General features: G+C 40.9%; 2 protein-coding genes across 2 annotated transcripts; both read left to right on the top strand.

Annotated features, from left to right (window-relative positions):
- The first annotated feature begins 8556 nt into the window (after nucleotides 1–8556).
- LOC149815591 (uncharacterized) lies at nucleotides 8557–8961 on the top strand. The gene has a single exon (XM_089990579.1). The coding sequence runs from the start codon at nucleotides 8557–8559 to the stop codon at nucleotides 8959–8961; it is 405 nt and encodes a 134-aa protein (XP_089846705.1).
- A 2572-nt stretch (nucleotides 8962–11533) lies between these two features.
- On the top strand, nucleotides 11534–15957 carry LOC149815590 (uncharacterized). Its single transcript, XM_089990578.1, has 2 exons — nucleotides 11534–12068; nucleotides 15935–15957. Exons 1-2 carry the CDS (start codon nucleotides 11534–11536, stop codon nucleotides 15955–15957), a joined length of 558 nt encoding a protein of 185 aa, XP_089846704.1.
- The last annotated feature ends 3544 nt before the right edge of the window (nucleotides 15958–19501 follow it).

Here is a 19501-nt window from a genome sequence, read left to right as displayed (position 1 = left end):
GATCGAAACAATGTCCGCCGCATCCTTAAGAACCTATTCTTTTTTAACACCTTTCCCCCTGTTACAAAAAGAACAGGATGCGAATAACGTATTTAAAAAAAAATCAAGGATAAGGGTCCCCCGACTCTCTCTCTCTCATTGGCAGTTAGGGGTCATGATGCAGGAGATGAGGCTGCCGGCGAGGCAATGTGAGGCCGGTGATGCCGTCAGGGATGAGGCCGCCGACAAGCTTTCTTATTTTCTTTCTTCTTTTTTCTTTCTTCTTTTTTCTTTTTTTTTTTCTTTTTCTTTTATTTCGGTTTGCATCAAATTTCTTTTTAGGACAGTTTTAGGTTTTCATATGCGAGAGTTTTCTTAGATTAAGGGATTTTGTTTGATTTTCATAGATTAGGTTTTTGTTTGATTTTATTGATTAGGGTTTCTTCTTTGTGATTAAGTTTTATTTTTTTTCTATTAATTAAGATTTCTTCTTTTTCATTCTTTCCCATCAAACAAAAGACATCTGTTGGACTTAAATAAAAAGAACAGAATGATTTTCGTCCAACCCTTGACAAGGGTTCAAACATACTCTAAGGGCACATTTGATTTACGGGATGAATGCCACTCAAACAGGGACGTGCAGCGTTTGTTCCCGACACGCAAGAGGTGCAATCCATGTGTCCCACGTGCCCTTTATAAAAATTAAGAGCAGAGACAAAGTGGTGGTCTAATATTCAAACGCGACGTACGTGAAAACATGAGCACAATCAAATTCACCACATCACCATCATACAACACGTTTAGCCGTTGAAAACGGGAGCAGATCATGTCATGCTGACATCGTGGCCATCCGATTTGCATTTTAAAAAGCTCAAAAATTAACAAAACCACGTGGCATTCATCCAAAATGCAAACAGACGGCCACGATGTCCGCATGAGCAAAAACTTATACTTCATCAACCCGGTGGGTACCTCTTTTTTTTTTCACATTATTTTGTTGAAAAAAAGAGGTAAGCTCACCACTTTTGAAATCGGCCGGTCATTGCCCACAATCTCTCAGTGAAAAGATCCGGTGCAATACGATTGTACAAATATTTGTGCATTAAGCACCTGATACCCTCCATCTTGGGGACAAGGCATGTTAGTTTGTGGTCATCTCCCTTGTCATGCTATATAAAAGACAACGCTGCGCACGCACAAACACAAGAAAGGTTGGTAGTTCCTAACCAGTTAACCCCACCCTGACATGCGCCAAGAACAGATCAACCTATTTTTTTAGTTGATTAGGTATTTTTCATGTATACATGATTTTTAAGAGGATGAATTGCTTTATGATAAAAAAATATGTTTTTTGTTTTGTTAAATTAATTTGACACATATTTTTAATCAAACATCAATGATGAATGAATGTACAGCTTTAGATTAAGAAAGAACTGCATAATACTATGTTTTCTTATTTAAATGGTGAGAAGGGATAGAAAGATAAACTACTTAAGACCTACCTACCAGTGAATACACATATGTGCACTGCGTGCACACACACATGGGCACATACCCACAGATATATATATATATATATATATATATATATATATATATATATATATATATATATATATATATATATATATATATATATATATATAGTAGCTGTCTGCCAATTTTTTAGCCTACCACCAGCTTATCGCGAGCAAATGATGTTTTTGAGTTGTTTTTTACAAATCTGACCCTGCAGATGTGTTTGGCATGGTCTATTTTCTGGAAACGATACTTGGATCATGTTTTTTTTATAAGATTTTGATTGATCTTTTCTCCTTCGGGATCTGTGATGGATTTTATCAGTGGGCCTGCAGCTGGGAGAGATCACTGAGGAACTCGCTTGTTTTTTTTTTCTTCTGGCGAAATCCGGATGGGAGGTGAGTATGAATTTGTGGATATCTTTGATTTTTGTGAAATTTGAAAGGATGATCTTTCTAAGGATTTTAGGCGCATTCTATTACAGGGAGACCTTAAATCATGGAATTTGGATATTCCAATTGGTCATGATTCCGGTGTTTGGATTGATGAACTTAGGTTCGATCGCTGCGCTGTTGAGGCTAGGTGTAATGGGCGTCGTTAATGAACAAAATCTGTTTTTTTTTCACTAAAATGCATTATTAATACCTTCTTCTTTTTTCTCTCAAGTGAGAGCTAAGGTTGTGGCTGAGTTTGGATTTCCTATTTATAGGATCATAACATTATTTTCTGGAAATTTTAAATTTAATTGGGAAATCGATGAAGTTTAATCATTTGGCAGTTCAAATGGTTAAACTTGACTATCTTGACAATGTAATTTGTCTGCTTTCCTGCTTAATAGTTGAATTGGCAGGAGTAAAGTGAGATAGGAAATGCATATGTACATTAGCCAAAACACAAAACAGAATACAGTTTTAGTAAGTATACCAATCCCAAAAATGTTTTCCTTTAGATTATGCTTCTTCTGCAATCACATTTCAAAAGAAATAGTACATTGAAAATCCGTATTAATGAAAAACACCAAAACAAGAAGTTCACCTAATGAGAAATTCATGTGATTCGCATAAGTGTGCACATGCCTTTTTATTTTTTTATAAGAGCACATATATGTCATTATGGAGGGATCTTTTTCAATAAAAGCAACTACAAGATCTTTTTTATGTTGGATTTTAAATCCACCTAAGACTTAATAAATTGTATACTTGTTCGTGCCAAATCATAGAAAAGAACAAAATCCAAAACTTGGTGCGGAAGCGTACCTAAATCCATTGGTGCTTAGGTAGATATTCACAGGTATGATCTTTCAGAACCTCTATACGTAGTTTTGCCTTCTTCTCTAAACTTAATGTGAGAGAGATAGTTTTCTCTTGATAATGATGCGAAGCCTGAAGAAAATAGCTACTATATATGGTTTGAGGACCATATAAATCTAATTGTAACCATCTTAAGGTATATTTTTAATTTAGCCTATCATAAAATTGAAAATTAATAGATAAGGGCACATGAGGTCTCTACACATAATAAGACCATACCATATGAGATATTATATGGTCTAACTGTATGTGATTACTTTATATGGGCCTTAACCTTAGACAGCCTATAATGTATGATTAAGCATATATAGGCCCACACGATTTTTCTAACAATCTCTCACTTTGGCCATATACGTTACCTTATAATCATGCCTTATAACCTTATGAGTTCAAAAACACTATCTTATCAAATGATATCTCTAATAATCTGGTTCATTGATCATGTCAACATAAAACCAAAGTGATCTTCATTATAAACATCGTAATTGAACCAATCAATGATCATGAATATTGATATAACCAAACGACATAGATCAAGTATGGGTATGAAGCATAAAAATTATATGTAATGTGATTCAAACATGCCTATTTCCAACTGGTCATTCCTTATTCTTTAGTGAGATCACAATAAATGAGTACAGAATGAAACTAAAACCTAAACTTTATATTGAAGCATTAAAATAAAATTTTATTATATTATAGAACGTCCAAATACAAACTCTCACTAAACCAACATATCATTAAATGATAAAACACCCATTCGAGCAGTATGCTCACGAAAGACCTTGGGTGGCAAGCCTTTGGTAAGTAGATCTATAATCATGGAGTTTGTGCAAATATGTTCTATCGATATCTGACCATCCCCAAACTCAATATCCTCAAAGAAACAAGCATTTTCTATCTCAAAAAAGGACTTATTCATAGGGTCATAAAATTTATAACCTATAGATCTTCCAGAATATCCAATAAAATAGCAGCTAACTGTTCTTGAATCTAATTTTTTTTCATGTGGCCTCTAAGGCCTAGCCTCGGCTGGACATCCCTAAATATAAAAATGCTTCATACTAGGCTTTTTACATGTCAACATTTCATATGGGATGTTAGTTACTGCTTTAGATGGTACTCTATTCAATACATAAACTGTAGTCTTTAATGCCTCTCCCCAGAGAGACTCTAGTAAGATAGAATGAGAAATCATACACCTTACTATATCTTTTAAGGTCTTTTTTCGTCTCTCAGCAACATCATTCATGCTAGAAGTGCCTGGCATGGTATACTGAGGGATAATACCACATTCTTCTAAGAATTTAGCAAAGGGCCCTGGACATTGTTCACCTGATCCATCATATCTACCATAGTATTCACTATCACGGTCAAATCTGAAGGCCTTAATCCTTTTGCCAAGTTGGTTTTCAACTTCAGCCTTAAATGATTTGAACACATACAAGGACTCAGACTTTTCATGAATTAAATATAGGTACCCATAATGAGAATAGTTGTTTATGAATGTAATAAAATATTATTGACTATTCCAAGAAGCCGTAGGGAATGACCTACGAATATATGTATGAATTAATTCTAAGTCATTTATTCTCCTTTCGCCACCTAATTTCTTTATGTTTGTTTATTTTTCTTTTATGTACTTGACACAAACCTGAAAGTTAGTGAAATCAAGGCAATCAAGAATTTCACTCGTCACAATGTAAAACCCCCCTCCGGCAAAGTCGCCGGAGGGGATAAGCAAAAAAAATTAAAAAAAAAAAACAACGGTTTCCCCAAAGGGGAAACCGTGTAACGGAAGGGGGTGGGGATAAACCTCACCCCCCAAAATCCACGGGGGTGAGGGTTATCCTCACCCTGCGTGAGGGCTATAAAAGCCCTCACGCAGCCTCCCTCCACCGCATCTCAACGAGCGGCAGAGGGAGAGACAGAGAGAGAAGGGGAGCGAGAGAGAGAGTGAGGCACTTACCGACGACGACGGCGGTGACGACGACGAGGTAAGTCTTCGTCCTCCCCATCTTCTTCTTCATCCTTCTTTTCTGATCCGAGCGCAAAAGGGGGGCCGACAGCCATTGCTGCCGGCGAGTTGTAGGATTTGAAAGAAAAAAAAAATCGACAGAGATAGAGAGAGAGGGGTCGGCCGGCCTCTATGACGGCCGACTTCGACAGCCGGCCCCGGCGACCAGCCGACACTGTTGGCCGACCCAGGCTTGTGGGTGCAGAGAGAGGGTCAGCAGGGGCCGACCCCCCCTGCACCTGAGATTGGAAGGGGCACAACCCCTTCCGCCCTTTTTAATCGGGGGACCGGTTCGGTCTGGGCACCCGGACCAAACCGGGTTGGTCTGGGTGCGACCCAGACCGAGCCCACCGGTCTGGGTCGCGCCTAGACCGAGTTCTTAAAAAAAAAAAAAAAAAAAGAGGCCGGTTCGGCCTGGGTGCGACCCAGACCGAACCGGGTCAGGTGAATTGGGTGAACCGGTTCGGATCGAACCGGTTCAGGCCAAATCGGTTCAGATCAAACCGGTTCGGGTCAAACTGGTTCAAGCCAAACCGGTTTGGTGAATTCTGGTTCAAGTAGAACCGGTTCAGACCGAATCAGGTCTGAACCGATCCGGTTTGAACCAAGGTCTGAACCAAATCAGTCGGGTCTGGATCTAGGTTTTCAGTTCGAACCCAGTTCGATCTGAACCGGTCCTAGATCCAGATTAACCGGGTCTAGATCTGACTGGATCAGTCTCAGATCTAGACCCAGTCAGACAGGTCTGGACCCAGTTAGATTATCCTGGATCCAGTCAGGCAGATCTGGATCCAATCAGACTGTCCAGGATCCAGTCAGGTAGGTCCAGATCCATCCAATATATCCTGGATCCAGTCAGAATAGTATGGATCCAGTCAGACCAGTTCGGATCCAATCAGACTGTTGTGGATCCAGAAGAGTTATGGATCTAGATCCAAACAGACAGGGTTTGGATCCAGATCAGAATTGGATATGGATCTGAATCCAAACAGATAAGGTTGGATCTAGATCACAGATGGATCTGGATCGAGAAATTCTAGAGTTATACCGAAATCCGAAACGACCAAAATATCCAATCGGATACCCAGGATCCATTTCAATAAAGTAGACATATCTTCGCACTCCGAACTCGGAATCGAGTGAGGTTTGGTGCGTTGGATTCGTATTAAAGAGGGGAATCCATTGGTTTATGAACTTCAGTCAAACTAGTAATTCAGAAACCGTGGTTTCTTGAGAAAGATTCAGGAAGGGTATTTTGGTAATTTGGTAAGAGGTTTCGTGAATTAATCTAAATATGTTGCTTTAATGACCAGATCCTATTGTTAGAGCTTCGTGAGGCCGATTTCGGAGAAATCACATATTCGCACTTGAGGTAAGGGATGTTATAAGTAACTTTAGATGTGAATAAACTTTTTTCACGTTGCTTGTTATCGTAGTGCTATAGATGTTATGTGATTAGCATGATAGCTTTGAGTGAGACCATGATATGCATAAATTTCATGCTTGACATTATGAGTTAATTTATACATGTTTATTGTGATATGCATGTTAGTTTTGATATGTCATGCATGATAGAAAGCGATTGTATTTGTGATTGCATGTCTAATTGATCATTAATATCATGCATTGTGATGAGATTAAGTTTAGATTAGGGTCTCATTTAGTTCATTCATTTAGTATAAATAGATATTTAGAATTCAGCATGCAGGACCCCTTAAATCCCGGAAGTGGCGACCTGTGGCAAGAGCTAACTGGTTCGCGGCAAGAGTGCAACCACCATGGAGAGTGGGCCGCTGGTGATTTAATGATGTAGAGACACTACATCATTGTGTGTTAAGTGAGAGAGGTGTGAGTCCTAATGTCATCATGAGATTAAGAATGAGATTGTTGTGATCAGTCATGACACCACTCGTGAGAGAACGAGTGAACTATGAAATTGAGAATATTGTTCAATGTGTGAACTTAGTTATGACTTAGGATTTCACTCACACTGGTTTGGGACTCTGGAGGACCCTAGATGGTTGATAACCATTATGGTTAGGATGTAGCATGAACCATGCCGAGATTGAGAGCTTGACCTCCCCGCTAGCTAACGGTGGGGTCCCCGTGGTGGTTCACTGCAGTGCCTGGTGGTCTGGGGACCACTGGGAGTGTATGGTTCATTGTTTGGCCAACATGTAGAATTGAGATGTTCTACAGGGTTGCTACGCCCATAGATGACTATTACCAGTATAGCCAGCCTAGTGATAGTTGAGAGAGAGTGTATTTGAGAATGATAATGGGGTTAATTAAAATATACAAACATGTGTGGTGTATCGAGAACTAAACTAAGACTAGGGGCTTAGAGCCCACTACAGTTGTAAATTGATTGTTTATTTACTTATAATTATTTCTTACTGGGTTGTAGACTCACCCCCATTTTTGTTTAATTACAACTGTAGGTTCCAGGCATTAGTATCAGTCAAAGTGTGAGCAGTTTTCAGCAGAGCAGTTGATATAATTTCTTTTCCTTGTCATTGAATAAATTGTAATTGTTCTTTTTCTGTTATGAATGATGAACATTGTAAGAAAAAATTGATTATGGAAATAAAATAAAAAGTTTTTTTTTAGCCACGCTTTCTCTGTGTAAGCTTTGCACTCTTCCCTCTGGGAAGTAATACCAACCGGACTTGAACTCTTGAGGTTTCAGAACAGGGTGTTACAAAGTGGTATCAGAGTCAGGTTTACACAGAAAAGTTGTTCATCATTCATAGCAAGATTCAATGACAAGATGTAAGTCTCTGCTCAAATAAGACACGTTAGTGATTAAATTATTGCGTATTTAGGAATGGCTAACGAACAAGGAAATAACGAAGTTCTACGGGCTCAAGACTCTGTTGAGCCTCTCATGGTAGAGAGAGAGGAATTCTTCGCCGCAATGGCAATGGTTACTGGAGTCATCACGAGCATGACTCAAGTGGTTAGAGAGTTGACGCGACAGCCTCCTCCGATCTACATCATACTCGAAGATCGAGATTCTTACCATCAGAACTACCCCTACACTATCCAGGGGAGACGTCCTCCACCTTACGGAAGGAGGAATCACCAATGCAACTGTCAGAGAACAAGGTCGGCACGTGGGCGGATGAGAGGAAATCGGATGGCGGCTCGAGGAGGAATCGGGAGAAGAGCATCTCCGAACACAAATTTTGTGCCTCGGAGAGGGTCTCGTATGGTCAGCGCACGGGGACGACATATGTCCTGAGCTAGTTATGCGGCTGCCCTGAGTGGGGGAAACCAGAGGGTTCCACCTCCATTGCAAGAGTTTCTGTTTGAAGAAACTTGGAGGGTTGCATTCCAGGCAGCCGAGGCAACTCGACGAGCAGTGGAAGCCAACCGAAGTGACCCAGGGTTTGGGCAAGGTCAAGCAATTTTGGGAAATTCGGAAGAGGAAGGGGAGGATGAAGACCCGAGTGATGATCCTGCCTCACCTACATACACTCCTGCCACACCTACCCACACATCTTCCTCACCAACGTACACTCCTGCTTCACCTCAGTACGACCTGAACGCTCCTCCTGAGACCCAGACTCAAGGAAATACAAGGAACAGGCCCTGCTTCGGATGGATAGAAGAGTGATTATGATTAGCTAGTTTGCTTAGTAGAGTCGCATTATTTGAATTACATTGTTTTTTCTTTTTGCTTGCTAATAATGTGACTTGAGGAACGTGAAATGCTTCAACTGCCAGCAGATGGGTCATTATGCCAATGATTGCCCACAACCTGATCGAAGAAACAACGCCCCGCCAAAGCCGAAGCCAGCAGTACCAGGCCGCGCCTATGTGACTGCTCTTCAAAAAGCTCTTGCCAACCCTGAAGTGGTGGAAGGTACACTTCTTATTTCTGGTGTTCTTGCTCGTGTATTATTCGACTCAGGAGCCACACATAGTTTCACTTCTTCAGCTTTTGGGAAGCGGTTGCCAGTGGCACCTTCTCGATTGTGTATCTCTTACTTAATAGAGACACCTATAGGATCAACCACCATTGTGGATACTGTGTATTCTAACTGCGTTGTGAAGATCGAAGATTGCGAGTTGCCTGTGAACTTGTTACAACTCGACTTCAAAGATCTAGATGTTGTTCTTTGCATGGATTGATTATCGGACCATCATGCCACTATCGATTGTAGAAGAAAGTGTGTCAGCTTTCAAATACCCCATTCTCCAACTTTCACGTATCAGGGTGTTAGGAAACTACTCAAGCCGGCTATCATATCTTGTTTAAAGGCCAATATATATATTTAAAAGGGATGCATGGGATTTCTGGCTTACATGAAAACTGAAGAGAAAGAAGACCTCACAATTTCAGATGTAGACATAGTTCGTGAATATGATGATGTTTTTCTAGTAGATCTACCAGGTCTCCCTCCTGATCGTGAGATTGAATTTCAAATCGATCTAGTTCCGGGAACAACACCCATTTCGAAGGCTCCCTATCGGATGGGACCTGCGGAACTCAAGGAGCTCAAGGAGCAGCTACAAGAATTATTAGAGAAAGGTTTTATTCATCCGTCAGTATCTCCTTGGGGTACTCCGATCCTATTCGTTAAAAAGAAAGACGGATCATTGCGCATGTGTATAGACTATCGTCAATTGAATGCAGTAACCATAAAGAATAAATACCCATTGCCTAGAATTGATGATTTGTTCGATCAACTGCAAGGAGCGACATGCTTCTTGAAGTTAGATTTGAGATCGAGTTATCATCAGCTGAGAATTAAGAAGGAAGATGTGGCCAAGACAGCATTCAGATCAAGATATGGCCATTATGAATTCATGGTCATGCCTTTTGGTCTGACTAACGCACCAGCTGCCTTCATGGATATGATGAATAGAGTCTTCAGACCCTATTTGGACAAGTTCGTCGTGGTATTTGTCGATGACATTCTCATATACTCTACCTCGAAGGAGCAACATGAAGAGCATCTGAGGATAGTTCTGCAGACACTTAGAGAACATCAGCTCTATGCCAAATTCTCTAAGTGTGTTTTTTGGTTAGAACAAGTGTCCTTTCTTGGACACATTGTTTCTAAAGACGGGATTATGGTAGACCCCGCAAAGATCGAAGCAGTCACCAATTGGTCAAGACCCAAGAATCCTACTGAGATTCACAGTTTTTTGGGATTAGCTGGGTACTACCGACGATTCGTAGAAGGATTTTCTTTGTTGGCGACTCGTATGACAAAGCTCACAAAGAAAGACGTAAAGTTCGAGTGGAATGATAAATATGAGCAGAGTTTTTAGGAGATAAAGAAGTGTTTGACCACTGCCCCAGTGTTGGTCTTACCTTTTGGATCTGGAGGTTTCACTATTTATAGCGATGCCTCTCACAAAGGATTGGGTTGTGTTCTGATGCAACACGGAAAAGTGATAGCTTATGCATCTCGTCAGCTTAAAACTCATGAAGTCAACTATCCGACGCATGATCTGGAGCTAGCAGCGGTGGTATTTGCCCTTAAGATATGGAGGCACTATCTCTATGATGAACAATTTGAGGTCTTTACCGACCATCAAAGCCTTAAGTATTTGTTTTCGCAAAGAGATTTGAACTTGAGGCAAAGGAGATGGTTGGAATTTCTGAAAGATTATGATTTCGAGCTAAAATATCATCCCGAAAAGGTGAATGTAGTCGCTGATGCTCTTAGCAGAAAGGCAAAAGCACTAGCTAGACTCGCAGATTGGGAGTTATTTTCCTCGGTGGCTCATCAAAAGGCAAAAGCTCAATGCTTACCAGGTCGGTTATTATTCGTGCAAACCACATTGAAGTCAGAATTGTGGGATCAAATTAAGGAAAAGCAACCCTTAGACCCAGAATTGATCCAAGTAAGAAAGAAGATTTCAGAAAATGAGGAGTCAGAATTCAAAGTTGATGATCAAGGACTTATTAGATTTCGTCAAAGAGTGTGCATTCCCAAGGATGATCAACTGAGAAATCAAGTATTGGAAGAGGCACATCATTCTAGATATGCCATCCATCCTGGTAGCACTAAAATGTATCGAGATCTGAAAGATACATTTTGGTGGAGTGGTATGAAGAGAGACATTGCTGAGTTTGTTAGCAAATGTCTTGTATGTCAACAGGTGAAGATTAAGCACCAACGACCAGGTGGCCTTTTGCAACCACTTCCCATACCCGAGTGGAAATGGGTGAATATCTCAATGGACTTCGTTTCGGGGCTTTCAAAGACAAAGAATGGGATGATTATCAGTGTGGGTGATTGTCGACAAGCTAACTAAGTCAGCTCACTTTTTGGCTTGTAAGACAACTCACTCGTGTGACCAATTGGCTCAATTATTTATTAGAGAGATTGTTAGACTCCATGGAGTACCTGATTCAATTGTTTCAGATAGAGACTCGAAGTTCACATCACGATTTTGGCAAAGTTTTCAAGAAGCAATGAGGACACAATTAAAAATGAGTACAACTTTTCACCCTCAGTCAGATGGTCAGTCAGAGCGAACCATTCAGACCCTAGAAGACATGCTACGGGCATGCAGTTAGGAATATAATGACACGTGGAATGATATTCTTCCATTAATGAAGTTTGCCTACAACAACAACTTTCAAGCAAGTATAGGCATGGCTTTATTTGAGGCATTGTATGGTCGACGATGTCGAACTCCCTTGTGTTGGGATGAGGTCGGAGAAAGGAGTTTGTTAGGGCCCGAGATGGTTCAGCAAATGACAGACCAAGTAAGATTCATTCGAGAGCGTCTTCTCACAGCACAAAGTCGACAGAAAAGTTATGCGGACCAAAGGCGTCGTGAGTTGGAATTTGAGCAAGGTGATCACGTATTTTTGAAGATATCTCCGTTTAAGGGAGTAATGCGTTTTGGTCGAAGGGGAAAGTTGAATCCCAGATATATTGGACCATTTGAGATACTAGCGAGGGTTGGTCAGACAGCATACCGTTTAGCCCTACCACCTTTCTTAGCTCGAATTCACAACGTGTTCCATGTTTCCATGTTGCGAAAGTACGTGACAGATCCCTCCCATATATTAGATACACTCGAGACTGTATTGGATTTACAAGATGATTTGAGTATGAGAGAAAAGCCCATAGAGATTTTGGACACGAAAGTGCAAAAGCTGAGAAATAAGGACTTATCTCTGGTATTGGTTAGATGGAGTCATCACAGTAATAAGAAGGCTACTTGGGAGCGTGAATATGATATCCGCGAGCAATTTCCACATTTGTTTCCAGGTAAGATTCAGAACGAATCTTCTTTTAAGGGGAGTAGAATTGTAAAACCCCCCTCCGGCAAAGTCGCCGGAGGGGATAAGCAAAAAAAAAAAGAACAGCGATTTCTCCAAAGGGGAAACCGCGTAACGGGAGGGGGTGAGGATAAACCTCACCCCCCAAAATCCGCGGCAGAGGGAGAGACAGAGAGAGAAGGGGAGCGAGAGAGAGAGTGAGGCGACGACGACGACGGTGACGACGGTGAGGTAAGTCTTCGTCCTCCCCATCTTATTCTTCGTCCTACTTTTCTGATCTGAGCGCAAAAGGGAGGCCGGCAACCATTGCTGCCCGCGAGTTGCAGGATTTGAAAGAAAAAAAAAATTCGACAGAGATAGAGAGAGAGGGGTCGGCCGGCCCCTATGACGGCCGACTCCGACGGCCGACCGACACCGTTGGCCGGCCCCGGAGGCCGGCCCAGGCTTGTGGGTGCAGAGAGAGGGTCGGCAGGGGCCGACCCCCCTGCACCTGAGATCGGAAGGGGCACAACCCCTTCTGCCCTTTTTAATCGGGGGACCGGTTCGGTCCGGGCACCCGGACCGAACCGGGTTGGTCTGGATGCGACCCAGACCGAGCCCACCGGTTTGGGTCGTGCCTAGACCGAGTCCTTAAAAAAAAAAAAAAAAAAGAGGCCGGTTTGGCCTGGGTGCGACCCAGACCGAACCGGGTCGGTCCGGGTCGCACCCAGACCGAACCGGGTCAGGTGAATTGGGTGAACCGGTTCAGGCCAAATCGGTTCAGATCGAACCGGTTCAGGCAAATCCGGTTCAGGTCAAACCGGTTCAAGCCAAACCGGTTTGGTGAATTCTGGTTCAAGTAGAACCGGTTCAGACCGAATCAGGTCTGAACCGATCCGGTTTAAACCAAGGTCCGAACCGAACCAGTCGGGTCTGGATCTGGGTTTTTAGTCTGGACCCAGTTCGATCTGAACCGGTCCTAGATCCAGATTAATCGGGTCTAGATCTGACTGGATCAGTCTCGGATCTAGACCCAGTCAGACAGGTCTGGACCCAGTTAGATTATTCTGGATCCAGTCAGGCAAATTTGGATCCAATCAGACTGTCCAGGATCCAGTCATGTAGGTCCAGATCCATCCAATATGTCCTGGATCCAGTCAAACTATTCTGGATCCAGTCAGAATAGTATGGATCCAGTCAGACCAGTTCGGATCCAGTCAGACTGTTGTGGATCGAGAAGAGTTATGGATCGAGATCCAAACAGACAGGGTTTGGATCCAGATCAGAATTGGATATGGATCTGAATCCAAACAGATAAGGTTGGATCCAGATCACAGATGGATCTGGATCGAGAAATTCTAGAGTTATACCGAAATCCGAAACGACCAAAATATCCAATTGGATACCCGGGATCCATTTCAGTAAAATGGACATATCTTCGCACTCCGAACTCGGAATCGAGTGAGGTTTGGTGCGTTGGATTCGTATTGAAGAGGGAAATCCATTGGTCTATGAACTTCAGTCAAACTAGTATCGCAGAAACCGTGGTTTCTTGAGTAAGATTCAGGAAGGGTATTTTGGTAATTTGGTAAGAGGTTTCGTGAATTAATCTAAATACGTTGTTTTAATGATCAGATCCTATTGTTAGAGCTTCGTGAGGCCGATTTCGGAGAAATCACAGATTCACACTCGAGGTAAGGGATGTTATAAGTAACTTTAGATGTGAATAAACATTTTCCACGTTGCTTGTTATCGTAGTGCTATAGATGTTATGTGATTAGCATAATAGCTTTGAGTGAGACCATGACATGCATAAATTCCATGCTTGACATTATGAGTTAATTTATACATGTTTATTGTAATATGCATGTTAGTTTTGATATGTCATGCATGATAGAAAGCGATTGTGTTTGTGATTGCATGTCTAATTGATTATTAATATCATGCATTGTGATGAGATTAAGTTTAGATTAGAGTCTCATTTAGTTCATTCATGTGGTATGAATGAATATTTAGAGTTCAGCATGCAGGACCCCTTAAATCCCGGAAGTGGTGACCTGTGGCAAGGGCTACCTGGTTCGCGGCAAGAGTGTAACCACCATGGAGAGTGGGCCGCCGGTGATTTAATGATGTAGAGACACTACATCATTGCGTGTTAAGTGAGAGAGGTGTGAGTCCTAATGTCATCATGAGATTAAGAATGAGATTGTTGTGATCAGTCATGACACCACTCGTGAGAGAACGAGTGAACTATGAAATTGAGAATATTGTTCAATGTGTGAACTTAGTTATGACTTAGGATTTCACTCACACTGGTTTGGGACTCTGGAGGACCCTAGATGGTTGATAACCATTATGGTTAGAATGTAGCATGAACCATGCCGAGATTGAGAGCTTGACCTCCCCGCTAGCTACCGATGGGGTCCCCGTGGTGGTTTACTGTAGTGCCTGGTGGTCTGGGGACTACTGGGAGTGTATGGTTCATTGTTTGGCCAACATGTAGAATTAAGATGTTCTACAGGGTTGCTACGCCCATAGATGACTATTACCAGTATAGCCAACCTAGTGATAGTTGAGAGAGAGTGTATTTGAGAATGATAATGGAAGTAATTAAAATATACAAACATGTGTGGTGTATCGAGAACTAAACTAAGACTAGGGGCTTAGAGCCCACTACAGTTGTAAATTGATTGTTTATTTACTTATAATTATTTCTTACTGGGTTGTAGACTCACCCCCATTTTTGTTTAATTACAACTGTAGGTTCCAAGTATTAGTATCAGTCAAAGTGTGAGCAGTTTTCAGCAGAGCAGTTGGTATAATTTCTTTTCCTTGTCATTGAATAAATTGTAATTGTTCTTTTTCTGTTATGAATGATGAACATTGTAAGAAAAAGTTGATTATGGAAATAAAATAAAAAGTTTTTTTTTAGCCACGCTTTCTCTGTGTAAGCTTTGCACTCTTCCCTCTGGGAAGTAATACCAACCGGACTTGAACTCTTGAGGTTCCAGAACGGGGTGTTACACACAAGCCTTTCAATTCTTTGTTTAGAAATATGACCTAAGTGAGTGTGTCATAATAAAGCAAAATTTTCATTCGTTAATTTTTGTTTTGTACCATAAAAGCCTGAATGCAAGTTTCATTATATGAGGCAATAGTATTAAGCAAATATAGGTTATCAACCATAGATAAAAAATTGGTCATAATAAGATTTGAATTAAGAAACAATTCAAATTGACTATTTCCAAATAAACAAGAATAACCATACTTATCTAATGAGAAAATAGAAACCAAATTTTGTTTAAATGACGATACAATATATGTTTCTTTCAAATCTAAATAACTATCAGTCTTTAATAGTAACCTAAATGTCCTTTTTACCTCAACTTGAACTGATTTGCCAACGCTCACATAGATGAATCTTTCAGCATCAATTGGAGTTCAACAACTTAGGCAACCCTGCATAGACATACTTATGTGAGTGGCAGCACCAGAATTCATCCATCAAGTGTGTTTGGGTACAGAACTTAAATTAACTCTAGAACAAACCAAAGTATGGAGCGTACCTTTCTTTTCACGCCAAACATGATATTTGGTATAGTCCTTCTTCATGTGACCCTCCCCTTTGTAAAAGAAACAACTAGACTTTGGATCCTGATGTCTCTTATTTTTCTTCTGTGATTGAGAGTCCACTGCAGCTTCCTTATTCCTTTTTTTTCTTAAATTTATCTTTAGAGGCTATTGTCAAGTAAGCACTTTCTGTCTTTTCTTACTTCATTATTTTTTCTTCTTTCATATAGTGGAAAATGAGCTCGTTAAGAATCTATTTGTCCTTCTGACAGTTATAATTGACCTTAAACTGATTGTATTGTGTAGAAAAAGATATCAAAATTAAGTAGATGAGTAAGTCCTAAGACAACTCTAACTTTAGTGTCTTTAGTTTTGAAGCAAGATGGGACATTTTTATAATATACTCCCTAATGTTTCTTTTACCTTTATACCTCATTGAAACAAGACTCGAAAGGCGAGTGTTTGTCTCAGCCTTTTCGTTTTTAGCAAAATACTTTTTTATCTCCTTTGAAACCTCTTGGCATTAACCTCTTCAGACATAGTACCCCTAAAGGATTTCAAAATTGCACGTTTCATGATCATAAGACTCATGCGATTGGATCAATCCCATTGTTCAGAGTTCTTTTTATCCTCAGTAATACTCTTATCCATAAGAGCAGGTGATTGATCTTCTCGAAGTGCAAGATCCAAATCCATACATCCGAGAATAATCATAACATTCTCTTTCTAGTTTTTGAAGTTAGAACTACTCAAAACAGAGATCGAATTTATATTTGCAGATATCGTAGAAGTAAAGGTATTAACTAAAACAATAACAAAACAAACTTACAATTAACATGCAAATTAATATTCATTAAGATAAAACAAATATATTTAAACTACGGTGAACCCTATCACAAGATACCTAGAACAACATTGACATTTAGTCTTTGGACAAAAATGTTAACTTATAAATGGTACTCTCATCACAGTAATCAAATATGAATAATTAATCTTGTCAAACAATAAGCCTTTCGTTGGACCGACTCGTTATTCACATGAAAAACTGTACAATCATCTCATATTCATTACTGAAAAATATATATTTGGGCTCAGCCAAATAGTAATCTTTCTTTGGGTTGATCACTATTCGCATGAAACCTAAATATATAAATATCTTAATATTCCAAATGAGTCAATCTATACAAGAGAGGTTACTTTGGTAACATGTTATTTCAATCAACTCATTTTAGAATATTAGATGCTTATTCTGAAAAGAATATCATAGTTCAAATATGTCAATACATGCATATAAACAAAAAAAAAACCATAATCATAATCTGTATAGGATCGAAAAGTAACCAAAGACAACCCTCTAAACGAACCCAAAATGCATACTTAACAACTTAAATCTCATAAAAAAATCTTATAAAAAAATTATGCCATTTGTTTTTATGAGTTTTAAAGCACATGCGAAGGGGTCTGACCTATCAAGTCGACCCAAACCTATCAGCGGGTCAAAACAGGCCTGACCCGTCATGGGTCAGACTCCAACACCATAGTCGGTACACGGTCTAGGCCATCAGGTCAGGTTTGACCAGGCCTGACCGGTGCGTCAAGTCAAGCCTGACCCGACACGAGTCTGGCTCCCACACCCGAGCCAGTTCAGTCCCCTTATACTGATGGAGACCGAACCGGGTCAACCCAAAAGGCTGAACTGGCCTGGCCCGATGCACAGAGGTGTTAGCTGACTTAATTAAGTCCCCGCAACTAAATAGGGACCGAACCGGGTCAGCCATTCCCCCAAAAGAAACAAAAGACTGGCTCTACTGAGGGTCATATCGGTCGCAGGTTTGTCAGCTGAAGGCTGAACCAGCCCTGGCTCAATCGGCTGAAGGCTGAACCGGCCTTGACTCGGTTGGCTAAAAGCCGAACCGGAACCAAGCCTAATGGTCGAATCGATCGGCTCACCTGACTGAACCGACTGAAGTGGTGGAAGCCAGAACTTGATGCCAAAACCCACTGGCAGAGGGCCGAAGTGGATGTCGTTTCTCGTCGATAGAGAGCTGAACCAAACACTATCAGCCATCGGTCCTCAAAACATCCGATGATGGCCAAAAATGTCCCTGAGTTGCCGCCAAACCTAAAACCATCTAGTCGGAATGGGCGTCTGCCTCCACCGTCTGACGATCTGAGTAGGCGAGTGCCCGTCCGACATTCTGAGCAGTCGGGAACTATCACCCGCCATCCGACGATCTGAACGAGCGGCAACCCATCCCCATCCGGCTTGCTGAAAAGGGGGGAAGGTAGATCGGCCCTCCCGCCTCTTGATTTCAGTGATCTAAAAGAGGAAAGGGCCCTCCCATCGTTTGGCAATCTGAACGGGAAGCAGCCCGTTTGGCGAACAGAATAAAAATAGGGGAGGGCCGATCGGCCCTCCCGTCCAGCCGACTGGAAAGGGGGTGAACCCCCCTTGCCGGAGATGATCTGACAGTTAGAACAGGGAGGGTTGATCAGTCCTCTTGTATGTCCGATATCCCTGAGGGGAGGGTCAAACGGCCCTCTCTAGAGTTCGGACACTACCGAATGGTGCGAGAAGGGTCGTTCGACCCTCCTTCGCTCGCACCCCGCCATCATTCGGAAAGAGGCTCAGGAAAGGGGATCCAGTCCTTCTCCTTTCCTCGAGAATCGCACAGGCAGCCAACGATGCCTGCATTAAAAAAAAACAAACTGACTAGCACCGATCACCACCAACGAAAAACATAATGTAAAAAAATGAATATTTCAATGATTCAACAAGAACAAGCCGCACTGATACTAATTGTTGGATTTTAAATTCACAAAAGAATTAATAGATCGTAAACTTGTTCATGCTAAATCATTGAAAAAAAAATAATCTAAAACTTGATGCAGAAGTGTACTTGAATCCATTGGTGCTTCGATAGATCTTCACAGGTATGATTTTTCAGAACCTTTATACGTGGCTTTGCCTTCTTCTCTAAACCTAATTAGAGAGGGACAATTTTCTCTTGATGATGATGAGAAATTTGAAGAGAATAGTCATTATATATGGCTTGAGGATCGTAACCTAATTGTAACCACCTTAAGGTTTATTTTCAATTTAGTTCATCATAAAAATTGAAAATTGACAGATAAGTACACATCTGCACATAATAAGATCATACCACATGAGATATCATATGGCCCAACCTTACGTGATCACTTTACAATTCCGGTTGGGTAATCCAATAAGTGCATCCCAGATTAGCATGATAATTCTAATGATCATTCACATATTTAGTGCTGTCAACGAAGGTGGTTTTAAGAAATCACAGGAACTGACTTGAGCATCTTTTGGCACAAGTGTAACCAGATATCTTGAGACCAAACTGGTTAGTTGGTATGTTTCACCTTTGTAGAAACACGGTTTATTTCCTCAGAATTCCAGTTATCATAAATAGGGAATAAAGCAAATAAAAGGAATTCCACCAGACCTCTGGAAAATTTATATACAAAACAGATAGCTATTAGTTGGTTTTGGTGTTGTAGATTGAATTCATGTTATTCCTATTTGTTTTGCCCAAATTATTTCCCCCTCAATCAAGAACAACAAATCTCTTTGTGATAAACAGATCCATTTTATAGTTAATTATCACAAATGGCTCCAAAGGGAGGGTCGGACTAGTGACATATATACAATACTTGGGTTAGGAATATTGATGATGTACCATTGGGCCTCATCCTTCAAATATTATAAACGCAGTAGAGCATATATAGGAGACAAGGAAACATTTTAAGCAACTCAAGTCAGACTGAAATAAATTTTTTGGTCTGCCCTATCAAAATTCTTCACATAGTATTGAGTGCAGCAGGAGCAAAGATTACTGGGCATGT

Source organism: Nuphar pumila, chromosome 15, assembly GCF_984573655.1.
Source record: "Nuphar pumila chromosome 15, dmNupPumi1.hap1.1, whole genome shotgun sequence".
Taxonomy (NCBI): Eukaryota; Viridiplantae; Streptophyta; class Magnoliopsida; order Nymphaeales; family Nymphaeaceae; genus Nuphar; species Nuphar pumila.
Note: the sequence above shows the minus strand (reverse complement) of the source record. Positions and strands in the feature narration are given on the sequence as shown.

Bases quoted from the DNA above. Each gene is read 5' to 3' on its own strand.
- LOC149815591 (XM_089990579.1), top strand. From the start codon at position 8,557: ATGGGTCATTATGCCAATGATTGCCCACAACCTGATCGAAGAAACAAC.
- LOC149815590 (XM_089990578.1), top strand. From the start codon at position 11,534: ATGGTTCAGCAAATGACAGACCAAGTAAGATTCATTCGAGAGCGTCTT. The intron at 12,069-15,934 runs GTAAGATTCAGA...TGTATTGTGTAG, and splicing joins ATTTCCACATTTGTTTCCAG to AAAAAGATATCAAAATTAAG.